The 20,526-nt window shown below is 32.8% G+C and overlaps 1 protein-coding gene across 2 annotated transcripts in view; it reads left to right on the top strand.

Moving 5' to 3' along the window:
* Nucleotides 1-20,273, top strand: part of USP25 (ubiquitin specific peptidase 25) — a 125,014-nt gene extending 104,741 nt beyond the window's left edge. For both annotated transcript variants that reach the window (XM_054585221.1, XM_054585220.1), the window contains 6 exons: nt 5,082-5,260; nt 6,776-6,854; nt 12,138-12,217; nt 16,137-16,260; nt 19,000-19,195; nt 19,508-20,273. In XM_054585221.1, coding sequence (XP_054441196.1) covers nt 5,082-5,260; nt 6,776-6,854; nt 12,138-12,217; nt 16,137-16,260; nt 19,000-19,195; nt 19,508-19,680 — 831 coding nt within the window. In that variant the 3' untranslated portion in view covers nt 19,681-20,273. The remainder of the gene's footprint in view (nt 1-5,081; nt 5,261-6,775; nt 6,855-12,137; nt 12,218-16,136; nt 16,261-18,999; nt 19,196-19,507) is intronic.
* The last annotated feature ends 253 nt before the right edge of the window (nt 20,274-20,526 follow it).

The following is a 20,526-nucleotide window of genomic DNA, read 5'->3' as shown; positions in this document are numbered from 1 at the left end:
ATTCCTCTTACAAATCTACAAGTACTGTCTTAAATTCATAATTAAGAGGGTTTTTTGAAACTGGTATGGGAATTTAGAAATTTTTTAATGCATCTATTTGAGATGCTGAACAGGTTTCTCTTTAATTCTTAATCTTGGAAATAAAAGATCTTAACAGTGACATTTTAAAAAATCATTGTGAACACCATCTACTCCTATATATTCTCTTTATGCACAGTGTAGCCTATCAAAAATGAATATGGATGTTAAGATCCATGTTCACAAATAAATTGATACAGTTTTTATATTTTTAAATTTTTTATTGTATTTTTTCCATTACCGTTTAGCCACCTTATACCCTTACCCCTCCCCCCGCAGCCACCACACTGCCATCCACGTCTGAGTCCTTTTTCCTTTTTGCTCAACCCCTGCACCCCCCCCAACACCCCCGGCCCGCCTTAGCTGTCAGCCTGCTCTTCATCTATGAGTCTGTCTCTGTTTGGCTTGTTAGTTCAATTTGTTCATTAGATTCCACGTATGAGTGAAATCCTATAATAATTGTCTTTCCCTGGCTGGCTTATTTCACTTAGCATAATGCTGTCCATGTCCATCCATAACTGTCGCAAAGGGTAAAATTTTCTTCTCCTTTACAACCGAGTAGTATTCAATTGTGTAAATGTCTCGTATTTGTTTAGTCCACTCATCTACTGATGAACACTTGGGCAGGTTCCAAATCTTGGCAATTGTAAATAATGCTGCAGTGAACAGAAGGGTTGATAGTCAGATTAAACTAGCCTTTCATATGAGGGGAGACCCCAAAAAATGGAATTATCTTCTGGAGGGCAGGCCCCTTGTAGAACAGGCTTTCCCCCATTAGGTGAGCGTTCTAGGAACCCATCTGTGTTGTTGTACCAGATGACATTGTGAGAGGCTATGTTTAGTTTCAGTGAATTTTTTTGAAGACTTTCAGTGCATTTGCCCACTTCACGATGGGTGATTTACGAGCACACCTGCCCACACTGCACTGAGTGTTCACCAGTTTTTAACTACAAATGGCATGACCCCTGTGCCCATCTTCCCTATTTACCCAATCACACCCTGTGTCCCAAGTGACTTTCTTTTTGTTTCCCTGGATTAAAAAAACCTCAGAAAGAAACGTTTTGCTGATGGGGAAGAAGTAAAACAAAAAAACTGCAGCAGTGTAAAAGGCATCAAAATAAAAGCTGTTCCAAGCAATGCAAAAATACCTTGATATTGCATCAAATAGTACTTTGAAGGTATCTAAAGTTTAAATATATAAGAATAAATACACAATTTTTATAAATAAATTCCATTTTTGGGGTCCCCCTTATAGTCAGAAAGGAGACTCTTCTCTGTTTTCAGGCTTTGGAGCAGTTTAAAAATGATAGAAACTATCTTGTCCTTAAATATTTGGCATAACAGCACAGCTCTAAAACAGTGTGGGCCTGATTCCTTTGTTGAGTACAGATCGGGAGCAACCTTTTCAGTTCTATTGTTTTGCTGGGTCTCTTCAGTTTTTCTACCTCTTGAAGCAATCATGGTAATTTGTATTTTAGTAGATGATCATCTGTTTAATCAAGATGTTATAGTTTATTAGCATAAAGTTATATGTATTATTCTTTTATGGTTTTTAAAACTTTTATCTGTATTTTTGGTATTATCACCTTTCTTATTTATGCTGTTGAGCTTTCTCTCATTTTTTGGTCTTTCATTTAGTTTTTTTGAAAGAAAAAGAATTGATTGTGTCCAATTGCTACATTATTTTATTCTAATTTATTTTGGATTTTGTCCTTTCTTTAGCTTCTTGACATTAATTTTATTCTGCTTTTCTTAAGTTGGAATTTTTTTTGATTACCAGTCTGTGTCATATATTTTGTTATCTCATATTCCCAATATTAATATAATTTTGATACTTTGGGCCCAAAAATTACTTATTTAAAACAGGATTTTTAAATTCCTAAGTGTTTAATTGGAGAGTTCTCTTTAGTTTTAATTCTATTTGTATTGCATTGTGGTAAAAAAACAAAAAAAAACCATAGCCTACATGATGCTGATCCCTAGAATGTGAAGTGGGTTTTTTTCATCTCTTGGTACAGTGTCAGTCTTTAAAAAACAGTCCATAAACATTTTAAATGTACATATTTATTTATATATAGACATACTCTTTCTCTGTATTTAACATTATTTTAGAGATAAAAGCATTAAGACTTGGAGAATTATGTGACTGGTTTTATGTCACAATTAGTAAATGATATCCTAGCTTTCAGAATCTTAGTCTAGCCAATTTTCCCTTATAGCTTACAGCCTCCAGAGTATATTGTGTGTTTGTATATGTGGTATCTGCTAATGTGTCTATATGTATAGTTATGTCAAAATAAGCCTCTGAGAAGTTATAAATTAAGAATGATTTTATAATTGATTTAGAAAAGTAAAAGAATGTTTAGGTAGAAATCATTTGACTCTATAGAACTGAAGATTTCAAAAAAGAGACTTAAACTAGTCTTACTGAATGAGTCATCTGTAGACAGATGGGGAGTGAACAAGACAAGACATCATGCATGTGGAGAATTTAAGAAACAAAGGCATGTGTGCATCTGGGGAGAAGAGCCTACCCTAGGTGGATGGAGGGGTCTTCGTTGAAGAGTAAGAGGAAGTAAGACTGAATAGGTAACGTTGGGCCTGATTAGTAGGACCCTATTAAAGGACTGGTGAAAAGAAATTTAAAAATTAAATGTAAAGCAGTTCTGTCGCTTCGTGACCAGTGTCACATTCATTTTCGTAAATGTGTGGCGGTGTCGTTGCAGTATGTGTAATAATTAAGGAAAGTATGGCAAGAACAAACATAATTCTAAGTATAAAGGCCTCCGAGGAATTAACATGAGGCAGATTTAACAATTCAACAGTATTAACTGTATTAATAATAGATTGTATAGAGCCCTGCTAAATATACCGACACTGAAGGAATAGATATGATTGAGGTATATTTTAAAAGTTAGAAAATTAAATTTAAAAAATGAGGAATGTACGCTGGTAAAAAATGGTTTGTGTGTGTTTGAAAAATTACTCCTAGAAATTAAAACATAACTTTACTGGTTTAAACACCTATAGATTGTAAATTTAGCATTTACTTGTGAAAATTAGGACCTTAAGTAGAGCAAAATCAAGAAATAAACATAATCTTAGAGTAAAAGAAGATAAATGTATATCCCAGCTCTCTAATAGAAATTATTTACTATTTATAAAATAATCACAGTCTTTATTTTGAAAGTGGGTAGGAAATGGATAACCATTTAGTATTATTTCTATCTGTAAACCATAATATTTAACATACTCAATACAAATGTAATTTATTTTGGCATACTAATTTTGGTCAAAACCACAGTATCTAAAATATTCAAAACACCCTGTAATAGCCCATAACAGTCATTGTCTAAGCGCATAATAAGGAAGAACAGTTGAATTTTTTTGTTTTACGTTTTTTCTCAAGTTTAGTACGGTTATTAAATGAACATGTGCCTTTTTTCAAATTGGGAAAATAGGGAGGTTATTTTAAAGAGTTCTAGGCAAAGCTTATGTCTGCTATAGGTATGCCAAGAAGTGAACTTTGATAATCTTACATGTCAAGATATAGTTAATTTTCATGGCTGTTTTTAACCATAGCTCTAAGATTTAGAATGACATGTATATTCTTAAGAATACACACACACACACACACACACACACACACACACACACTTTATTTATAATCATAAGCTATATGGAAGGACCTACTAGCATTCTTCTTAACAAAGTATTACAATATATACCTAGAGCATTTTATTTAATGTTTGTTAGTTATATTTTCTCCCTTATCTAAAATAGTCATATAGGTGGTAATATCTGTATGCCCAAGAATTGCTTAAGAAAGGCATACATTTGACAAAGAAAAACCCTTGCAATAAAATAGATAATCTGTAATATATTTTACATGCAGCCTCCAAATATTTATGGTTACTAAAGCTAAAATTTAAATGCCTAATATAAATTAGTATTTTAAAAATTATCTTTAATCATACAGGTTTCTTGTATATAGCACTATTCAATGTATATAACTGTATATTTCTATAGGAGCAAATATTTTCAAATCATTTGCTCATGTATGGAAACATATTAGTATTTATTTTCCATCATAATTTGTTATAAATTAGCCATGGCTGGTGTGGCTAAGTGGATTGAGCACCAGACTGTGAACCGAAACATCATGGTTCAATTCCCAGTCAGGGCACATGCCTGGGTTGCGGGCCAGGTGCGAGAGGCCAGGTGTTCCATGTGTCTCTTGCACATTAGCATTTGTCTCCCTCTCTTTCTCCTTCCCTTCCCTGCTCTCTAAAAATAAATAAATATTTTTTAAAAATAAAAATAAATTATGAGGTGTTTCCATCCTTAAAGAAAAAATACATGCCAGCAACAATGTGATAATAATAGTGATAATATTCATTAATAAATAATTATATTAATATGCAAATTTTTAAAGCAATAGGGATTCCTTCTATGGTAACTACAATCTTGAGGCTTGCGTTTTCACGCCTTATTTGTCGACTATTCAGCTAAAACTTAATTATAGTAATACTATTAGGCATTCAAGAGCCAGCCATTGTCTTTGGGTATCCAAGTGGAGCCCTAGAACTGGAATATTAGAGGCCACATCAAACCGATACTAGAAAGTATAGGATAGGAGATACTTAGTATGTCAATCTTAGGATACTTCTGAATGGACTTTGACCAGGCTTTTAATTGTTTAAGTTTTACATAATTATTCTCACAGTAAACTTAAATGTTTTATTTATTTCTCCACTTCTCTGTGTGGAAACAAAAAGAACATTTATATAATGAACTAGTAGGGGAGGGCTTCTGTGGTTACTTTCTTACAAAATTCTTTTAATCTGAGGAACATAGAACAACATTCTTAGATGTACTGCCTTGTTTATAATACTTTGAAAGGAAGGAGAAGCATATTTGTCTGCAGTAACAATTGAAGTTAAAACATTGAAGGATTTAATTGTTATAATTAACAAAAACTGACATTGTGTTGCTTTTTCTAGGCAATTAAGTTGGAGTATTCAAGGCTGGTTAAATTGGCCCAAGAAGATACCCCACCAGAGACAGATTACCGTCTCCATCATGTAGTGGTCTACTTTATCCAGAACCAGGCACCAAAGAAAATCATTGAGAAAACATTGCTAGAACAATTTGGAGACAGAAATTTGAGTTTTGATGAGAGGTAATTTAAAAATATGAAATATCTAATTCATATACTCAAATTGTTCTTGCCTTTATAGCTCCCAATGCAATATTTGAATGTTTATTTTATACATACACAAAGACATTTCAATAAATGAAGCACAAAATTACTTTACTTAATTCAAACAGTTGTTTTGTAATTTATCTACAGTTTATAACCATGACTTTTAAAAGCTTGAACTTAAAATTATTCAGATCGTTTTATTACATTTTAATTGTGAACCAGGGTATTGAACTAAGCAACACAATGATACAGAAGAGTACACTATATTCACTGCCTTGTAGGACTCCATATTTAGAGAAAAGAATTTCTCAACCTTTACACTATGAATATTTTGAGTCAGATAATTGGTTAAATTAATTTTGACTTGCAGAAAAAATATTTTATCTTAGAAGCTTCTATAAAACTATTCGCTAATGTTAAAATTTTAAATTTTAATTCAGAATGGGTACTATTTTAAAAAGGTAGGTGTCAGGTAAAGATCAAAGTGTTGGAAGTTATTTTAGAATATGAAAACATGTATGCTGTCTTGGAGTTCACTATCTCATTTTAATTCTGAAATAAGTGATTATCCTTGTATGACAGTTTCAAAAACACTAAATGAAGAATATGTTTAGCAGAGGAGAATGTGAGGAAAAACAGACATCTAGGATTAATTCCTGCCTCACCATGGATTAAGTAAAATAGTTCAGGTAAATGGTTTTGAACGATACCTACTAGACAGTGAGTGCTCAGAGAGTGTATTGGCTATTTCAGTTTTAATAGGGGGCATCGTTTATTTTGTTACATATGACTACAAATAGCTCAGAAGTATAACTGATTATGACCCTTATTATCTATTTGTTAATGCACTGCATTCCAGTGAATATATGCTATTGAATTTGGGGAAGAGCTTTGTGGAATAATCACGTTTTTTTCATTCTTTTGCAATTATTTGTCCAGGGGACTGCAAATAGTTTGTTTTGATAACCTAATTTCTGTTGTGCTTAAAAGACAAAGTAAGATGCATGTGATAACTAAATATATTTTGTGGGGATTTCTTTAGCTGTAATTCTGATCATAAAATTGGTTGGAGTGTTTCCATTTTTATCTGAAATAATAGGCACATTTTGAATTCTATTTTACTATTTGCAAGTAATGCCATGTGGGGGGAAATAAAATTTAATGTCTCTTGTGCTTGCTCGATAAATTATTTTCAAAACAGATTTTTCTACGTATGCAATCTTTATGTATAGAATATAATTTAAACACTATATATAAATATAACATAGTAAATTTAACTGAGAATGACTGAGACTGTCTTTTATATATACTTTGTAACTATCCAGCATTGGTCCCAAAATACATTTTTCACTTAAGTTATTTGGGAGTTGTTTCCCCGGTGACAGTGGATTTCATTTTCACGTGTTGGATAGTTTTGTTTCGTATAACATAGATTTTTCAGTTTTTATGGATTTTGCTTTTGATTTAGGAATATATTTCTTTTATTTAAAGGTGTCACAACATAATGAAAGTTGCTCAAGCCAAACTTGAAATGATAAAACCTGAAGAAGTAAACTCGGAGGAATACGAGGTAATGTGCTTTTGAGAGGCTAAACTGTAGATGGATAACTTCTGCGGTCCCCTGAGCTTCCCTTCACTTTGGCACAGCTGATAGGCACCTGAGAATAGGAGGCACACGCTGCGGTGAAATAGCCTCCCACAGTTTTTCCCAGCTAACAGGTTACAACTTGGTTAACGGGGAACCTGCATTCTTTCCCCACCCACCACACCTGCTCCGGGAGTTCTTTCTCTCTCTTTTTGCTTTTTCTGCTCCATCTCTTCACCTCCCCAGCCCTCCCCCCTACCCTGGGGCTGTCAGCCTGCTCTCTCTGAGTCTTGTCTCTATTTTGCTTATTAGTTCAGTTTAGAACCTGCATTCTTAAATGCTGTCCTTTACTGAATCCATGCTGTATTTTTTTCTTCGTTTCATTACATATTTATGGGATGGTAGAAATTTATTTTAATCAGTGAACCACACCTATATTTGTCATTATTAGACACTGTTGTGTGTGTGTGAGGGAGCGAATACTGATACTGCACTCGCAGTAATTTTGTGCACAAAATTCTGTCTTAACTTTGATTTTAAAAGTAATACCTTTTTTAAAATTTACCAATTCAAATACTGTTTTTTCAAACTTTAAACTTACGCTATATATATGTTTCATATGTATATGTATATTATTAAATACAATATTTATAATACATTATTCATACATGTATTTAACTATATAGTGTCTTTAATTTATAAACTTAAAAATACAGTAAATTTTTAGTTGTTTTCATGAGTGCTTTGATTAATGTTTGGTCCAACTTAATTATTTTAGATTCCCATAAACAATTATGGTAATTCACCATATTATAATAGATAAAAGGGAAGATACAGAAAGCACTCGTTTTCTTTAATAAAAACCCTTAGCTAACCCAGAATACAAGGTGATTTAATCTGCTAAAAAGTGCCTCAAAAAACAAAATTACAAATATATAGAAGTGTGGACATTGAAAGCTTTCCTTTTGCGAAAAAACAGGGATATCTGCTATCACCACTTCTACTCAGAATGGTACTGAAAGTTCAAACAGGGCAGTAAGGCATCAAAAATAAGCAAAAAGTAAAAGATCGGAAAAGAAGGAACAAAGTTATTATTTTTAATTTTATAGCTATATAATACAAACAAAACCTACAGGTAAATTTATTGAAACTAATAAGAGAGCTTTGCAACATGGAAAGCTGTGTTGAAATATCAATTTTAGTCTTTTATACCAATAACACATAATCAGAAAATGAAATTTTGAAAATAACATCATTTACAACATTGGCCAAAACTATGGAATACCTAGAAATAAATTTAATGAAAGATGTGCATGACTTGAGGAGACATTAAAGAAGATTTAAATTAATGAATACTATGAATCATGTTTGGAAAACTTGGTATTATAAAAATGACAGTATTCCCCTAAATGGTTTATTGAGTCACTGCAGTTTCTATCAAACTTTTAGCAAGTTATTTTAGGGAGCTTGATAGACTGATTCACAGACTTTATGGAAATACAATGATCTCAGTCTAGTCCTGACATTCTTGAGGAAAAACAAAGCAAGAAGACTTATTTTACTAGAAATAAAGATATAATATCTTAACTATTATGTTTATAATAATATTAGCTTAAGAATAGGTAAATTAGAACAATAAAGCATAATAAAAGATCGAGAAACACATCCCCAAATCAATGTACACATGACATATGACAGAAATGGCAAACAAATTGGTTGCTAAGTCTGCCCCATTCCCAAAATTCAGGTTACATGGGACTTAATTTTTAATTGTGATTTGATTCTACAGTTCCTCCCCAGGGTTGCTTTATCATATTGGATTCAGCATATTTTTATTCTGAAAACTTATATTTCTTCTAACTGTAGAGCCATTAAATCTTACAGGTATTCACATAGCATGTTTTTGGATTTTGTTGTATCTCACATCTTTGTCTTGCTCTAACTAAGGGATCAGCAAACCTAGGCCTGAAAACCAAATACAACTCACCATCTAGTTTTATAAATAAAGTTTTATTGGCATACAGCCATTTGTTTATGTGTTTACTATAGTCACACAGTTGAGTAATCTGTAAATCCTAAAACATTTAGAAGTTTACCAACTCACAACTTCTAAGGCAATTCTAATGACAATAAAGTGGCAACTTGAATACTTTCCCAGGAATGCTACTTTTATCTTTGGAAAATAAATTTTGCCCTTATTTGTTATTAAGGTCTATTAATAGTATGAAAATAATGCCTCAGAAACTTAAAAATTAAAGTGGTTTACATTCAGGGACAATACAATTAGTCAATAACTGATCTATATGTTTCTTTAATTTGCTTAGAATAATGTGTATATAAGAGCTTTAACACTTTTATTATCAGTATCTCGTTTAGGTTAATCCAATATTTCAGTTGTGGTTTTCTTTGAATCAATTTTTATTTAATAAGAAAAAATTATCATGATTTTTTTTTTTGTTTTCTAGAGTTACACGATGTCAGTTCTGAATTGTTTAGTCCTATTATTTGCCCTATAATAGGCTTTTTGGAGGTAGGACAGTGAAATATGAAATGCATCTATCCTTTTTACTATGACTCAGATGCATATACTATTCACCTGCCACATTTAAAATAAAATTTGTCTTTAATCCATTTTTCATTTATTCTTGTGTATGGTGTTAGTCTACTTTCATTTTCTTTTTTCTTTTTTATTTTTTTGCCCATATCTGTCCAGTTTTACCAGCACCATTTGTTGAAAAGACTGACTTTACCCCATTTCATGTCCTTATCTTCTTGGTCAAATATTAATTGACCATAAAGGTGTGGGTTTATTTCTGGGCTCTCTATTCTATTCCATTGATCTATATACCTGTTCTTGTGCCCGTACCATGCAGTGTTAATTTTATGGCCAGGTAACATAGTTCAATATCAGGTAGTGTTTTTCCTCCAACTTTGTTTTTCTTTCTCAAGATTGCTGAGGGTATTTGGGGTCTTACGTGGTTCCACATAAATTTTTGGAAAATTTGTTCTAGAGCTGTGAGATATGCCATTGGTATTGCTATTTTAATAAGAATTGCATTGTGAAACTACAGAAATCCTAGAAGAAAACATAGGGAGTAAAATTTCAAGTATGTTTTGTAGCAATTTTTTTGCTGGTATATCTCCTTGGGCAAGGGAAGCAAAGGAAAAAAATAAACAAATGGAACTATATCAAACTTAGCTTTTGCACAGCAAAGCAAACCATCAACAAAATGAAAAGGGAACTCACTGAATTTGCCAATGATACATCTAATAAGGGGTTAATTTCCAAAATATAGAAAATTTACATGACACCAAAAAGACAAACGACCAAATTTAAAAAAGGAAAATGAGCCTGAATAGACACTTCTCCAAGGAGGACATACAGATGGCCAATAGACAAACAAAAAAATACTCAACATCACTAATCATCACAGAGATGCAAATTAAAACCACAATGAGATAGCACCTCATACCTGTCAGGATGGCTATCAATAAATCAACCAAGAACAAGTGCTGACAAGAATGTGAAGAAAAGAGAACTTTTTACACTCTTGGTGGGAGTGCAGACTGGTACAGCCACTGTGGAAATCAGTATGGAGTTTCATCAAAAAAATTGAAAATCGAACTGCCTTTTGACCCACCAATCCCACTTCTGAGGATATATCCAAAGAAACCCAAAATACTGATTTCAAAGAATATGTACCCCTATTCATTGCAGCATTATTAACAATGACCAAGATCTGGAAACAGCCCAATTGTCCATCAGTAGATAAGTGGATAATAAAAAAAAAAGCTGTGGTAGATTTACATGATGGAATACTATGTGGCCATTAAAAAGGAAATCTTACCTTTTGCGACAGTATGGATGAACCTGGAGATTATTATGTTAAGTGAAATAAACCAGTCAGAGAAATACAAATATTATGTGATCTCACTTACATAGAGAATCTAATAAACAAAATAAACTGATGAACAAAATAGAAACAGAAGCATAGATACACAGAACAGACTGACTCTGTCACAGGGGAGAAGGGCTTGTGGGACTGGATAAAAGGAAGGTGAAGGGATTATGTTTAAAAAAATGCGTATAACACATAGACACAAACAACAGTGTGATGATAGCCAGAGGGAAAGGGGGTGAAGGTAGGTGGAGGTGGACAAAGCGGGGGTAAATGGGGATGGAAAGAGACTTTAAGTGACGCATGCATGATGCAGCATGCAGATGATGTTTTATTGAACCGTATTCGGGTTTTGTAAAATTATCACCCGAATGAATTCAGTTAAATCAATAAAAGAAAATTCAACACAAATATGGCGAAATTAAAAGTTAAATAAAGTCATTATGATAAAACTTTGTTTAAATTCTGCATCAAATAATAGTCTGCAAGCTTTGATTCACATTAGAGTAGTAACTTTATTTATATCCTACATTCAGTGTGAGGTAGAGATACGAGTATAATGCAGGGTGGGGCAAAGATAGGTTTAGAGTTCATATGGAAAATAATATTGTAATTAATATATAATAATCCAAGAATAAACTGTGGATTGTGTACTCACAACTATGCCTACTTTTACCCTACCCTCTGTTTTCATAATGATGCTCTTCTGTACTGAGGAATTTTAGAGAGAGAACCAGATTGATTATTCTGCCTTGTATATCTGTTGTCTTCTGCTGAAATCCTTGTTTAATTTTTCATCAATGTCTAATACTTTTTATGTTTATTCTACTAATAAGTAACCTTGTTTATCAGAAATTAAAGTATTTAAATTTAATCTTTATTGATTAAATTATTGTCTCATGATTTTTGTTGATTAAATTATTTTTCTCGTGATATTTAAGATCTCATGATCTTAATTTCTTTTTCTCATGATTTTTTAGAATTATATTTTATTGAGTATACTGTTACAGTTGTCCTGATTTTTTCCCCCTTTACCCGCCTCTGTCCAGCACCCCCTACTCCCTCGGGCAGTCCCCCCACCATTGTTCATGTCCATGGATCACGTGTGTAAGTCCTTTGGCTGCTCCATTTTTTATACTGTACTTTCCATCCCCATGACTCTTCTGTAACTACCTGTTTGGACTTAATTCCCTCACCTCTTTACCCATTTCCTCACACTCCCCTCCCTCGTTTAGCTTTGGTTTATCTTAATTTTGAACTCTTTGCTTCTATTAATTCATGAGAATAGTGTATTACTTTATGATGAAATTTTACTCTAGTTTTTAGTATCTTCCTTTGTAAACCTTTTAATATTTTCTTTCACCTACAGGATTGGCATCAGGATTATAGGAAATTCAGGGAAACAACCATGTATCTCATAAATGGGCTAGAAAATTTTCAGAAAGAAAGGTAAGGAAAACTGGACCCAGCTGAAAAGAAGAGCTTAATTTTTGTCTTAATTCTATTCAGATATGACCTTATCTATAGAAAAGATTTTATTCACATTATATTTTTTTCTTTTATTTTAAAAGTTTTAGATTTCCAGAAAAATTGGCACAGTTAATACAGGGAGTTTCATGTATTCCCACTTACAATGTATTTTTTATTTCAAATTAAATCTGCATGGTTGGTATTAGTATCTTTACATCAGCTCTGAAATACTACGGCTGAAGTTTAGGATGAGGTAGGATTGGATAGAAGCCTAGAACTTTGCTGGAGATCCAAGGAGCTCGTAGCCCAACACGTGGAATTCTTTGTATTCCCTAAAATCTACCTTCTGGCACCTGGCTTTTTCACATTCCCCCTGAGTCTAATCCTGACCTCAGTTCAGAAATAGTTTTTCCAATCTGTCTCTTTGCCTGAACTTTCCAGGACTGTAAAAGAATATAGCTGTAGAAAACTGATCTCTTCTAAGCATTGTGACTGCAAACCTATTTTATATTGGTTTTTTTTTGTTGTTTAAATTGCAAATGGTTTAAAGGTATATCTACTTAAACTATAATATTGTTATTTATTATTTTAATTGTTACCAAGAAGAAAGGATGGATATTGATTTATGTACCATTATAGATTACTCACTAGTTTACATTTACTTACTTATCCATATATTTCTTAATTTATATCCTTTAACATGAACTTGCTTGACTAGTGATTTGTTTTTAAAAGTGGTATATTTAAAGTAGTGCCATATTGCAACAGAGTAAAAGATCTATTGAATTCTTTCTTCCTGCTCTCTCCCCTTCCCTTCCCTCTTCCCTTCTCCCTTCTCTTTCCTTCCTTTTTCCCTACTGAGGTAATGAAAATATTTTTTCTTAAATGACAACCTAGACCTTTATGTCTAGAGCTGCGATCTCCAACGTGGTGACCATCAGCCATGTGTGACAATTTAATTAAATTTTTTTAAACTGAAGATTTAGTTTCTCAATCAAACTAGATTTGGTGAATGTTCAGTAACTGCACACAGTAATTACCGTATTGGCCAAGACACAAGCACTTCCTTCCTTACAGAATTTCTGTTGGGCAGTGCTGCTCTGTTCATGGGACAGCACACAGTACTATTATTCCTTCACTTACCACAATTTCAAGTTAGTACACAGAGTAAAAAGTAGTATTAATACTTGGATGCAAAGTATTCAAGTCCTAATTAGTGTATAATTTATAACATAATTCACTTCATATTGGTCATTGAAATAGAAAACTATTTTGATAATAGCTCTCTTGTAAATTGTTATTTTGATCAAGGCTTTATTTCTTTAATAGAAATATTTAAATTCACATTAGGATTTCTCAGATTTGTACTGATGTGAGAAAAGTATTAATGTGATGTTATAATTCAATAGAGTGTCTAAGACCAAAATGGTATTTTAACAAAAAAAAAAAAGAAAGAAAGAAAGAAAATAAGCTCCCCAGTGCAGTAACTTCATCACGGTCACACAACTGACTAGCGAGAGAAAAATTAAAATAGAAACCCGTGTATTTCTGGATAATTCAATGAAATCATTTAAGCACAAAAAGTATTATTCATTTATCTCATTCAGAATTAAAAAGGGGAAGCTGTCACTTTCTAGCTGTCTGCATAGTGTCTATATTAGTTTTTTTTAGTTAACATCCATTAAAAGTCTTTAAAAAGATGTAACTTGGAAATACCTTGAAATTTTATACTTTCCTTATCTCAAATATTTGTTCAATAGTCAATATTCTAGTATAGCAAATGTTGATTAAATTGTCAGGATTGACTGGAAAGTTAGTATTGGTGACAAATAATATTTATAGAATATTGTAAAAAGAAATGTTAATTTTGTCACCTTAACTATAGCAGTTACCATAGCTAGCAACATGTAAAATATTGCCAATAGGTTCTGTCAAACTTGTTTTTAATGAAAACACAACACTTGAAAGCTGTGAATGGAATATTTATTGATAGGTCATTGTCAATTCTGTGAGTACAGAGGTAAGATCATGTTTGTAGTAACCATAATTTTACAGTAGTATAAGTAAAGGTAAAAAGGGATCCCTGGCTGGTGTGGCTCAGTGGTTTAAGCACTGGCCTATGAACCAAAGGGTCGCCCATTGGATTCCCAGTCAGGGCACATGCCTGGGTCACGGGCCAGGTTCTCCAGCAGGGGGCACACAAGTGGCAACCAGTCAATGTTTCTCTCCCTCTCTTGCTCCCTCTCTTCTTTTCTCTCTAAAAATAAATAAATATCCTCCACCACCACCACCACGACAAAAAAATAAAATAAAAATAAAATAAATAAAACCTTTAAAAAAAAAGGGGAGGGAAGGGAAGTCCACCAGACTACTACATAGTCTTATTTTATCTCAAATTAGAATGTGTTAAATGGACTGCTGACTCTTATTCTGATTCATTTGAAAATACATTTATAAAATTTTAAAAGTTGATAAAATACAGAACATTTTCTGTACCTCAGTAGAAAATTGGATTAAGGTTATGGTTTCAAGGCTTTTCTCAGAGAAGTGATTCAGGTCCGGGAGGCCAGATACGAATGTCATGCAGGAGAGACCTTTGTAACAGGAAACTTAATTGCTATAAAAGAAAAAACAGGTGTGCTGGCGAACTACTTCAACTTAGTGGCATATATAAAATAACATGTAATATTACTATCGCTTCTTTTTTTCATAAATAAAACAAAAAATCTTTAGGCAAAATTGTGTCCATATAATTTCATAATAAAGTTTCATAATTTGGGATTTTCTCAAAAATAAATTCTGGAAGAAGCCACTTTTAATAAATGTATAAAATAACTTATTTTTTCAAGACAGTTTAATGTGTATAATTTGATTTATACAAATCATACAAATGCATAATTCTACATTTAACCATTGGCATATAGAATTGACTTATATTTGAACACATGAAAGGAAACAATAAGCAATAACACTGATTGAGCGTTTACCCTAGAGTTTTGTAATATTTCACTTTTTAGGATGTTCCATTTTTCTGAAGATATGTTATGATTGGACAAACTAACGCAATGGAGATATCTTAAAATATGTTTCATATTTTGGCTATAGAAATCTGTATCTGTATGGATTTTTTCCTCTAGCATGTTAGGAGAAAGGTAATTAATTTAAAGGCAAATACAGCACTCAAACATTTTTTCCCCTCCCTTTATCAATACTAGTTTGAACTTCATAATAGCTAGAGTTGATTATTATAACAAATTAATACTACTTGTATTAAATATTTTATACAAAGGCCTACCCTTTCAGCCTTTTCTTTTGTTTCCTTTACTAGGTTTCCCAGACTTAAAAGCATTCTTTCCCTTTTTTACTTTCCCTATGTCCCTTAGATATTCTTCCCTCTACTTTTAAATTTTTCTCAGTGACTAGAACTGTGCCTGTGGCATAGGAAGAAACCTGACCAAATAGTCAGTGAATGAATGAAATGATGTGATCAAAAAACAAAGTAACCCTCTGCCTATCATACAAAAAAAGGACATATGTTAAACAAGTAGTTAATTGACTTTCATGTCAGTCTTAATTTTGAATCTAAGTGAAAGACATTAGGAAAATAAATGCCAAAGCAGACAAAAGGCACTACCTGAATTCATCAATTTTGACCTGTTCTTTCAGGTTTTTTTCCTCTGTTTTTTGATTTTTGTATTTCACTTTTAAGACGTAACTATCTCCTGGGTTCAAATGTGTCTGCTTTTAAAACAAAGCTCTCAGACTTACAATGCATCAGATGATAGGTTTATTGTAATGTTGTTCTAGATAATCAAAATGTAAATATATAAGATGTTTTATAATTATAGTTGACTTTTATATGAAATACTAATGCTATATGTTTCTTATAATTTTTAAGTTATATAGATTCCTTGCTGTTCCTTATTTGTGCTTATCAGAATAACAAAGAACTCTTGTCCAAAGGCCCATACAGAGGACATGATGAAGAGTTGATATCACATTATAGAAGAGAATGTTTACTAGTAAGTTGAATGCACAGAGTATTTGTTTTTCTAATATCTTTATTGTATTTTTCCCATTACCATTTAGCCCCCTTATACACCCCTCCCCCCAGCAATCACCACACTGTTGTCCTTGTCCATGAGTCCTTTTTCCTTTTTGCTCAATTCCTCCACCTTCTAACTCCACCCCCGCCCCCACTAGCTGTCATCTGCTCTCCATCTATGAGTCTGTCTCTGTTTCGCTTGTCAATTCAGTGTGTTCATTAGATTCCACATATGAGTGAAATCATATGGTATCTGTCTTTCTCTGACTGGCTTATTTGTTCAGTTCCATCCTTTTGCCTTACATTGGGCAAAGTTCCCAAACTGATAAATAAGTGATTGACTCTATAAACTCTAATGAGGTAAGAATCATGATGATGTCTGTAATCTGGGTCTACTGCCTTAAAATGAGAGAATACACTCAATTCTTTATCTCATCATCTTTATGGAACCTAAGTATTGCATGTGATAAACCGTAAATGTTCTTAAAATGAGATCAGAATGATTACATGTTTGTATTTAGATTTCTTCATCACTCTGACACTCCCTTTTCAGTGGGAGAGGAGAGGCTACATAGAGCATGAGGAATTATTATGATTCCAGAAAAATAGTAAGAGTTCTGAGTTTTTATAACTAGCAGTGTATTGTGTGTACATAAGTCAAAGGATCACTGTGATTTTTATAGTACATAAAGGACACATTGTATTTTTTTATCTTAGTCATTAGTTTTTTTCCTCAAATATTTTTTATTGTCTTTGTGCTGAAATATTATTATTATAAACTTGTAAAAGTCTTTGTAGCCTTTTTTCTTTTTTGGCACCAGCATCTTACGCACCATATTGGATGAGTGGAAAGAATATAGAGTTGTCAGAGCTGCCTGATTTTAATTTGTTTCACTGTTTCCTATACCCTCTTCTCCATACCCACTGTATTTTTGCCGCAGTTGAGGTTCTTACCCTCTCGACTTCAATTGCTACTTTCCAGTCTATCCTCTAATATATACCACTGCCAGAATTTTCTGAAAATAAACCTGATTATGCCAAACTTAATGTTCAATTTTAAAATAATAATATGTCTTAGAATGCATAGAGCAATAAGGGGAAAGGCAGGACAACTGTAACTGAACAACAATTAAAAAAGAGAGAATGCGTATTGTAAAAGTTATAGTATTGTATATACTTTAAGGCCTACTTCATTTAATCCTCTTAAACACTATGTAAGGAAGGTAATGGTATCACTTTTCAAATAAAGAAACTGAAGCTAAGAGATTACTTATTTGCTCAAGATTAGGTAAGTAGTTGATGGCTGAGTTAGGCCTAACATATGCCTTTCTCCTAACTAAACATAAATTGCACAAGAATGATATAAACATAAGAAATAATATAATTTTTATATTTGAGATTCAGCTTAAAACTATGATCATTTAAAAATCATGTTTATCATGCTAGAAACATAAAGTTTCAAACCTAAGCCCTTAAATATTATAGCTCTTAACTGTATTCCTTATCTGTCTCTTATGTCTGTATTTCTTATCTTAAGACTTTCTCAGCTCTAGACTGGGGGTCAGCATACTTGGCCTGCACTCCAGCCCATCACTTGTTCTTGTAAATAAAGTTTTATTAAAATATCACCATACTCTGGATGGACCTGGAGAATATTATGCTAAGTGAAATAAGCCAGTCAGTGAAAGACAAATACCACCTGATCTCATGAATATACGGAATCTGATGAACAAAATAAATTGATGAACAAAATAGAAACAGAAGCATAGATACATGGAACAGACTGACAGCTGCTGGAAGGGGTGGGGGACTGGATGAAAGATGGTGAAGGGACTGGCCAAAGAACGTTTATGCGTGACCCATGTGACCCGTGGACACGGACACTGATACGGGGAATCACTGAAGGAGGGGAGGACCTGGGGCTGGGTGGAGATGGGCAGAGGGAGAGAGAACAAGACGGGGACAACTGTAATAGCATAAACAATAAAAAAAAAAAAACCATGCTCATGTATTTATTATATATGGCTGCCATTGTAAAACAGTGGCAGGGTTGAGTAATTGCAACAGAAACAATGTGGCCGTCAAAGCCTAAAATATTTCCTACCCGTCCTTTAGAGAAAAAAACTTGTCCCTATACCAAATTGTAAGCTCATACAAGTTTTCTGTGTTGATCACTTGAGTGGCACGTGCATCTAGAACAGTTTCCGACACATGCGTGAACTCAGAATTTTTTGAAGGGATAATTGAATTTATTGTTTACCTTTATATCTTTGTACCAAGGAATATAGTCTTTCTTATTCAGTTGACATATGGAGATGATGAAGAGTTTTTTAAAATTCATATGGAGTTTGAATTTCTTTATTTTTCAAATTACTTTCAGTGATTATTCAATTTTAGTATTGGGGGAAGTTCATCCATGGGAAATAAGTAAAAATTGGCCTCTATAGTGGTGATCAATATAAGCTGAACATGAACTTTAAAAACATGACAACAATATTTTCCCCGCTTTTTTTTCTTTATTTCCGTTAATACACATAGCTTTTGTAAGAGATTTTCCTGCTAACTAGAATAGACCGAGATCATTTTTCCTGATTGCCATTTGTTCTAATACTGTTTGTGAACATACTTATTATGTTGTCTTCAGTATTTGCAGTTATAGGTATTTTTATTTCGTTAAAGAAGGAAACCTGTTTTTTTTTTTTCTTATTGTATTAAGAAATTAAACGAGCAAGCTGCAGAACTGTTTGAATCTGGAGAGGATCGAGAAGTAAACAATGGTCTGATTATTATGAATGAGTTTATTGTCCCATTTTTGCCCTTGTTATTGGTGGATGAAATGGAAGAGAAAGATATACTTGCTGTGGAAGATATGAGGAATCGATGGTGTTCATATCTTGGACAAGAAATGGAATGTAAGTTTAAACAATGCTAGCGGACATCTGAGTTGGATGGAATTAAATGCAGTTAAAATTAAATGTTATTTATTTGTATCATGTTTATATTCACTAATATTCACATTATTCCTTTTTTCTTATTTACAACCTAAGCTATGAATTCCGCCATTGCCATTTATCTTTTTATCTCTTCCCTCAAAGTGGTAATTGTTTTATATACTTTAAAATGGATCATCAACTGGGCACTTCAAGTTTTATAAATCTTGTTGAAGATAACAGTTTTCTCTAACTTGCTCTCTGTCCTTAGTTACCTCTGTTTGTATTTTGCAGCAAACCTCCAAGAAAAGCTGACAGATTTCCTGCCAAAACTGCTTGATTGTTCTACAGAGATTAAAGGTTTCCAGGAGCCCCCGAAGATGCCTCCCTATTCCACGCACGAACTGTGTGAGCGATTTGCCCAAATCATGTTGTCCCTCAGTCGAACTCCTGCTGATGGAAGATGAACAGCACACACTTTCCCTAAAACACACTGTATAAACTTTTTTTTAGTTTTAACTCTTGCCTTCCTGTCATAGGAATTGCTTGTTGCTGCTATCATTTTTAACTTTTTTTTTTTTTTAATTTTAATGACTGCAAAATACAAAATAACTATAAGATTTTAGCTGGACTGCAAACAATAAACCTGAGACTCGCATGGCGCTCAGACTGTGTTTTAACCAGAACTCATGTATAATTACAAATTTGATTGATTTTATTATGGCAAAACCATGTTTTTGCCACTTTTCTGTTACAGTATTACTTTGCTTTTATCTTTATCTACAGCTTTCATTTAGTCTGGATCTTTCCATGACTACAGCCATTTAAGTGTTCAGCACTGTGTACGATACATAATATTTGGTAGCTTGTAAATGGAATTAAAGAATAAAGTTTTATTTATGGCTACCTACGTGTTTGTAAGCAGGTATATTGTATATTAGTGTATTATTTTAGTTATAATATATCAATGAATTTTGGGAATTAAGATTGGGGGGTGAATAGATTAATACAAAATTTTGATTTTGCTCTAATGTTAGTATATTGGATATTTACTAAATATTAGACACTTAAATATATATATATATTTTTTTTGACTCAGTTGTTAAACTTAATATGGCACCTAAACCTGTTGTGAATTCAAATCATGTTTTCACTGAAATGAGTGGCTAAGCCAACCACACTGAAACTTTTAACCTTTTCTTAGATTAACCTTTTATTTTCTTATGTATTTACAAATAGTATAGCAAGGTGATTATTTCAAGAGGTACCAGAATAAGAAATACTTGAATAAGGGCTATTTAAACATGAAACTT

Source organism: Pteronotus mesoamericanus, unplaced genomic scaffold (genome assembly GCF_021234165.1).
Source record: "Pteronotus mesoamericanus isolate MK-2021 breed Mesoamerican mustached bat unplaced genomic scaffold, CSHL_Meso_final contig_82, whole genome shotgun sequence".
Taxonomy (NCBI): Eukaryota; Metazoa; Chordata; class Mammalia; order Chiroptera; family Mormoopidae; genus Pteronotus; species Pteronotus mesoamericanus.
The sequence above is the reverse complement of the archived record's forward strand: the minus strand, read 5'-3'. Positions and strand labels throughout refer to the sequence as shown.